At 35.1% G+C, this 7014-nt stretch overlaps 2 protein-coding genes across 15 annotated transcripts in view; one reads left to right on the forward strand and one right to left on the reverse strand.

The window, feature by feature from the left end:
* Positions 1–2268: 2268 nt before the first annotated feature.
* Positions 2269–4461, reverse strand: fsd (transmembrane protein fates-shifted). Its single transcript, XM_023173751.2, has 3 exons — positions 4223–4461; positions 2945–3730; positions 2269–2796 (listed from the first exon to the last, which is right to left on the reverse strand). Exons 1-3 carry the CDS (start codon positions 4269–4271, stop codon positions 2576–2578), a joined length of 1056 nt encoding a protein of 351 aa, XP_023029519.2. The 5' UTR covers positions 4272–4461; the 3' UTR covers positions 2269–2575.
* A 1248-nt stretch (positions 4462–5709) lies between these two features.
* Positions 5710–7014, forward strand: part of Liprin-alpha (PTPRF interacting protein alpha) — a 207501-nt gene continuing 206196 nt past the window's right edge. For 9 of the 14 annotated variants that reach the window (XM_023173754.2, XM_023173755.2, XM_023173760.2 and 6 more), the window contains exon 1: positions 5712–6270. In XM_023173754.2, the coding sequence (XP_023029522.1) occupies positions 6022–6270 (249 nt within the window). In that variant the 5' untranslated portion in view covers positions 5712–6021. Of the gene's footprint in view, positions 6271–7014 lie in introns of all 14 variants that reach the window. The other 5 variants (XM_023173758.2, XM_023173759.2, XM_023173756.2 and 2 more) reach the window with 3 other exon arrangements.

Below are 7014 nucleotides of genomic sequence, written 5' to 3' on the forward strand. Positions count from 1 at the left end.
ATTGACGCATCAGTCTTGGGTCAACATCTATAATTAGTTGTTTTTTCCAAATTCCCAATTGAAATAAAATGCCTAAACTTTTTATACATATTAGCTACTTGAAACTATATTTCTGGGTCACAGTCCATTTTGACCTAGAAAATCATCCTAATGAAACTTTCGCCACTATCTATAATCAGTATTTCTTCTCTAAAATGTATATCACCAAGCATAATTAGTCATTTCAGCTCAAAATGTATAAATCAACTATACTCACATATGATTTTGCTACAAATTTTTAGTCATCATAAATTCACACCAAATCATCACAACCAAAGAACAATAAAATGCTCAAATTTCTAGTAGTTTAAATTTATAAATCAACTATAATCACACAGATTTGCTCCAAATTTCTACTAGTTTTGATGCCAATAAAATGTCCGAATTTCTAAAAGTGGAATGCCCAAATTTTTAGTAATTTAAATTTATAAATCAACTATAATCACATAGATTTGCTCAAAATTTCTTCTAGTTTTGATGCCAATAAAATGCCCGAATTTCTGAAAGTTGAATGCTCAAATTTCTAGTAGTTTAAATTCATAAATCAACTATAATCACACTGTTTGGATCCAAATTTCTAATAGTTGAATGCTAATATATAATGCTCACATTTCTAGTAGTTTACATTTATAAATCAACTATAATCACATAGATTTGCTCAAAATTTCCACTAGTTTTGATGCCAATACAATGCCAGAATTTCTAAAAGTTGAATGCCCAGATTTCTAGTAGTTCAAATTTATAAATCAACTATAATCACACTGTTTTGATCCAAATTTCTAATAGTTGAATGCTAATTTATAATGCTCAAATTTCTAGTAGATTAAATTATTTATAAATCAACTATAATCACACAGATTTGCTCAAAATTTCTACTAGTTTTGATACCAATAAAATGCCCGAATTTCTAAAAGTTGAATGCCTAAATTTCTAGTGGTTTAAATTTATATATCAACTATAATCACACAGATTTGCTCAAAATTTCTTCTAGTTTTGATGCTAATAAAATGCCCGAATTTCTGAAAGTTGAATGCCCAAATTTCTAGTAGTTCAAATTCATAAATCAACTATAATCACACTGTTTGGATCCAAATTTCTAATAGTTGAATGCTTATATATAATGCTCACATTTCTAGTAGTTTACATTTATAAATAAACTATAGTCACACAGATTTGCTCCAAATTTCTACTAGTTGGAGGCCAATAAAATGCCCGAATTTCTAAAAGTTGAATGCCCAAATTCCTAGTAGTTTAAATTCATAAATCAACTATAATCCCACTGTTTTGAACCAAATTCCTAATAGTTGAACGCTAATATAATGCTCAAATTTCTAGTAGTTTGAATTCATAAATCAACTATAATCTCACAGATTTTCTCCAAATTTCTACTAGTTGGATGCCAATATAATGCCCGAATTTCTAATAGCTGAATGCCAATAATACCCAATATAATGCCCAAATTCCTAATACTGTTTTGCTCCAAATTTCAAGTAGTTGAATGCCAATAAAATGCCCAAATTTCCAGTAGTTTAAATTCATAAATCAACTATAATAGCACAGTTTTGCTCCAAATTCCTACTAGTTGAATGCCAATAAATGCCCAAATTTCTAGTAGTAGAATGCCAATATAATGCCCAAGTTTCTAATAGTTGAATGCCAATAATACCCAATATAATGCCCAAATTGGTAATACTGCTTTGCTCCAAATTTCAAGTCGTTGAATGCCAATAAAATGCCCAAATTTCTAGTAGTTTAAATTCATAAATCAACTATAATAGCACAGTTTTGCTCCAAATTCCTACTAGTTGAATGCCAATAATACCCAATATAATGCCCAAATTTCTAGTAGTAGAATGCCAATATAATGCCCAAGTTTCTAATAGTTGAATGCCAATAATACCCAGTATAATGCCCAAATTGGTAATACTGCTTTGCTCCAAATTTCAAGTCGTTGAATGTCAATAAAATGCCCAAATTTCTAGTAGTTTGAATTCATAAATCAACTGTAATAGTGCAGTTTTGCTCCATATTCCTACTAGTTGAATGCCACTAAATGCCCAACAATACCCAATATAATGCCCAAATTTCTAGAAGTTGAATGCCAATATAATGCCCAAGTTTCTAATAGTTGAATGTGCATACCATTTTACTTCAAATTTTTAGTACTTGGTATTTTCACCTTCAATTTTTCCACCATAAATTCACACCAAATCATCGAAACAAAAAAAAAACATTATAATGCCCAGTTTTAATTTGGTAAAAATAAATTACATTTTCGTTTTTAACTTAAATAATCCCAATACTTAGAAAGATGTAAACCAATTTGTTTCTATCACACTGTTGAGTACATACTTCAAATGAAATTCAGGAGGTTATGCCAAGTGCAAACATTTAAATTAAATGTCGACTTTCCTTCCACTTGGTATAACTATACAATCTTTCCCGCTACCTTTGAAAATATGGTTTCTATCACAATTTAAAATTCATTGAATTGCCAACTTCGTTACAAGCCTATTTGTAGATCAGATAATTCAAATTAGTCTTGGTTCAACAAGTCCTGCATGTTATGGCTATGTGGATACAGGGGGTGCCACCAGTCCAAAAGTTTATAATCTATTACTGGGTCTAGGACGATTATGGTATGATCACTGCCATCTGGCGAGTAGTAGCTGCGTACTCCCGAACTGAATCCCAGCTGAAGTCTGTGGTGTCTGTAGCCCTGGGAAAGAGTTAGCGCCACATATGTCAGCAGTTGACCTGAAAGGAATCAATAAGTAAAATTATAACATTCATAGTTATACGTTTACACCATATTTGGTTTAGTTTTGCAATTACTATTTTTTGAATGTTCCGCCACACTACCAATCGAAGAGTATTAGTCTCTAGAATATTCGTTCATACTAACCTATAACAGGTGGAATTCTGACAGAATGCAAACAGGTTACTTGCAGTACTCGGCAATGTTCGTCTGGATTCGCAGACACATCATCCAAAATCTCCAATAAATCAGGGCGCCTATCAGTCCCCCTGGTGGAATGTTGCAGAGAACTTTGAGTCCTCTCTCTCATTTTGAAGTAAAAAATCCACTGGCCCTTTTGTTTCTGGTACCACAAAGATTCGCACTGCCTCTTACGCAGGACATCGGGATGATCTTCGAAGCTAGTACAAACGGGTTTCAGCTTGTCGATAAATGGCGGATACATGTGGTATAAAGCTCTGACGACAGAAGTACGCAAACTATATTTCCGGACTAAGCATTCAGGCTGCAGTTGCTCAGGCATATTTGGGACAGACTGGTAGTGTTTTCTGTACAGGGAAAACCAAAATTTAGCAGTACAAACAACTTCGAACGATGCCCGGCAAATGCCAGCGAACCGACCGACGTCTTCGGGTCGAATATATTCAGATATCAAAAACCATATATCGATGTGGTATTCGTTTCCATCACTATTCAGGTCCTCCGAGTTGGAAACTGTCTTTTTCCTTCTATGTGAATCTGATTGGCGGATTTCGTACGATACATTGCCATCTTCATCTTCCACTTTCACAAAATCACCGTCAAATTCGTCAGTTTTTTCGTCCCACTCTTTCTCGACTTCGAGATTCTTCAAAACTTTGACGACGCTATTTGTGGATTTCTTCAGTCTAGACTTGGAAACCGATGAATTTGCACAATCATTCAGGGTTATATCTGAAACAGATACTTATATAAAGTCATAATACCTAGTTATAGATGACGATATTGAAAAACTCAATAACAAGATCACTGTAGATTTTTTAGGGATCATTGGAATTGCTACAAATGTGCCCATGTGTGTAAAGTAGTTAAACCTTTTTATATATATGCAAAGAGTAGAAATAGCAGGCTGCATTTGCGAAATTGAAAAACTGAAAATTCATTCAATGACGTTGTAAAATTTCACTATCCAACTCATTCTACTGGCAAACCTAATGCCCAAAATTTATGAAACAAGTTTTACCAAAAAAGTTCATCTAGAATGTAAAATGTTTACATGATACAATTGAAAAATCACAAAAGTACCAATCTGCAACATTTCACCACATTCCCAAACTGAACTTTCATCCATTTTTCTAGAATCAAGGTCAAGATTATTCTACAACCTGATATTAAGGCATAATCAGTTGGGGAATATAAGGACACAAAAGAACAAGGAATGCATACCTCCCAGATTTTTCGCTGAGCGATTCTTTCTTGATTTCTTGTATGACATTTTTTACCTATTACTAAACTTGTCAGAGTAGAATTTTTGAGCATTTTAGAACTGGAATAAATAAATAATACAAAGCTCTTGGAGCTGTGAGACCACCGCTATCGAGAGCCATGATGGACTGTCAGAATTGTCAAAAAACAGCCATTCACTGTTTCTTCAACTGGTTTCACTTTTTACTGACAGTCAATGTTGCCAGTTGCCATGGATTGATTTTTTCTTTCTAGTCTCCCATTGAAAAAATTGTGCTTGTGATCAGTTATTAATCAGGCGAAACAAGTCTACGAGATTTTACCAAGGTGAATAAAAATAATACAGTTTTTCCTGCGATTTCAAATTGATGAAGCAGGAACTCAGACTTTAGATCAGCAGTGTCGGAACTGAAGGGGGTATTAGGGAAATACGAGTTCATTAACATGGTTGAAGCTGATGTTTGACAAATATTGATATTATTATATAATTGATGTTAATGATCACATTTACAGAGCACATTGAAGGAGAATTTCTAAGACTGATGCTACTGAAACAAATCCTAATTCCAGGACAAACACCATTTTAATCACATATTGTATTATCAGTTTTACAAAACCAGATTTGTTGTATCGCCTACATGCGAATTTGTAACAATTCATGAACATGAAAATTTTGTGTCTGAATGCCAATTTGTTGAAATGCCACATTTAACAAAAGATGAGACTTAGTTCTTCTTGTCTCAATAATAAAGAGGCCAGCAATGAGCGTATCAGATAAGAAAAGCTTCAAGTGGAGAAACTATTTTTCCATTTTGAACATTGGTTACTTGAAAATATTCGATTTTATGTGTACAAGTTAGAAAAAATAAAGTAATACAAATTATCAAACTATGAAACAACAACAATAATTAATTGGCGCTCCGGGCCGACTTGATGGATTACAGAGGCGCATTTGCTTTTGCAGCCGCAGGAAAACCGGGAAAAACTTGCAGTACCACATCATCTGAAGATCTTGATCTGATATTTGAGATCAACGTTCAATAATAGAGTTAATTTTTTCAGTGAAAACATCTGAAAGGGGGAATAAAAGTCCGCAGTATTCGATAATGGAAAAGAGGTGTCAATAGTTGATTTTTTGACAGTTTTGATTTTTAAGTGGCCGCATTTACGATAGAACACTGAAGCGACAAGTTTTGACATTAGAGTCGTCATTAACAAAGTCATCATACGGATATTTATGAAAAACTTATGGCACATCTACTCCTTCGTACGATTAGTTTTTGATTTTTATCCGAAATTCATTTTAAAAGAAAAACGAGTACATCAAATATAATGCATTTATTATACCTGAATAACTTTGTTTACGTACTCCCCTGATGAGAAGCGAAATGACATATCTTCCGCACATCGCCTACGGCGACATCTACTAGCCGAGGTTCACACACACCGGAATCGTCTAGTCAGTTGAGTGATGACTATTTTATCGGTAGAAATAGGGCTTGTTTGACAAAATTGACAATTGGCTTTAAAATGGCTGGTCGGCGATGAGTTTGTGTATGTATCAAGAACTGTAAGAAGGAATTCGAAGGTGTGTCTACGCGAAAATCGTCAAGTTATGCCCTTTGCATCGAATGACATTAATGGGAGGATGTGTTCGTTCGAAGTATCGTCTCGGTTTCAGTGCCGCCGCGTCAAATTCAGTTAATCTTAGGGGGTTAGAAACGACCTATGTCATTAATCGGATTTTCTAGTGACGGTGAGTGAATTGTAAATAATCGAACATGTGGAACATGATGTGCGACGTGATGCCCACTATATCGGAAGACACGATAAGCACGAGGAGTTCGCAATTCTCCGGCGAAGATGCCAATTTCGAACAGCTCATGGTGTCGATGTTGGACGAAAGAGACAAATTGATGGACAGTCTACGAGAAACCCAAGAACGATTAGGAGAAACCGAAATCAAACTCCACGAGACGGAGAAGGAGAGGGACTCTCTGCACCGACAAATAGCTGCGAATCTCCCACAGGTAAGCCGTGACAATTCCCGATGTCGTTTTCGCCTTCATCCTCTATTTCCCTATGCACCGATTTCGGGGTTTTATCGATTCCTGCAGCACCGCTTTATTCGCCATTTTCATCAGAGAAGTCGTTTCCTTCATTCTGGCAGGTCATGTGCCGCATATTCGGTTGTTTGACACTTTGACAGTCGATCATCTGCGAAGTTGCGACCTAATGATTGTATTGAAAACTCCGCCTTTATCACTGCTGCTGAACACAGCTGTCAATTTCGGTAACCTTGGCAACCGTCATTCTTCAGATACCCAATAGTGTGGTATTTTGGCCAGACGGGGTTGTCAGCTCAAATTTTGACCATGTTTTTCGTAAATATATTCTTGTCTTCCCTTCTTTGAGGAAAATTTGAAATGCATTGCGTGCTGAGAGAGAATTAAAATCATAGACAAACAAACATAAAACAGAAATTCATAAAAATTTACCATCAAAGAACAGGATTAATTTTTCCTCCTCTTCTCAAATTAATTCTATTTACTCACATGAATTTATTGCATGTTTAACCTGCCTTCCTATCCTCCGTTCATTTGAGATCCAACCAAAAACAAAATCCCCATAATCAGAGACTGTATGAATGTTATTTTCAGGCATCATGGGCATTTTCCGGCAAGCGCTAATTTTTCAAAAAATTTTTAAAGAAAGTTGCGATTCTGAAGTAAAAACTTGGCGTTTCACTATCCAAACCATCAAAAAAGCATCTG

Source organism: Leptinotarsa decemlineata, unplaced genomic scaffold (genome assembly GCF_025532065.1).
Source record: "Leptinotarsa decemlineata unplaced genomic scaffold, Ldec_3_MD MMD2_tig00026361_RagTag_RagTag, whole genome shotgun sequence".
Lineage (NCBI taxonomy): Eukaryota > Metazoa > Arthropoda > Insecta > Coleoptera > Chrysomelidae > Leptinotarsa > Leptinotarsa decemlineata.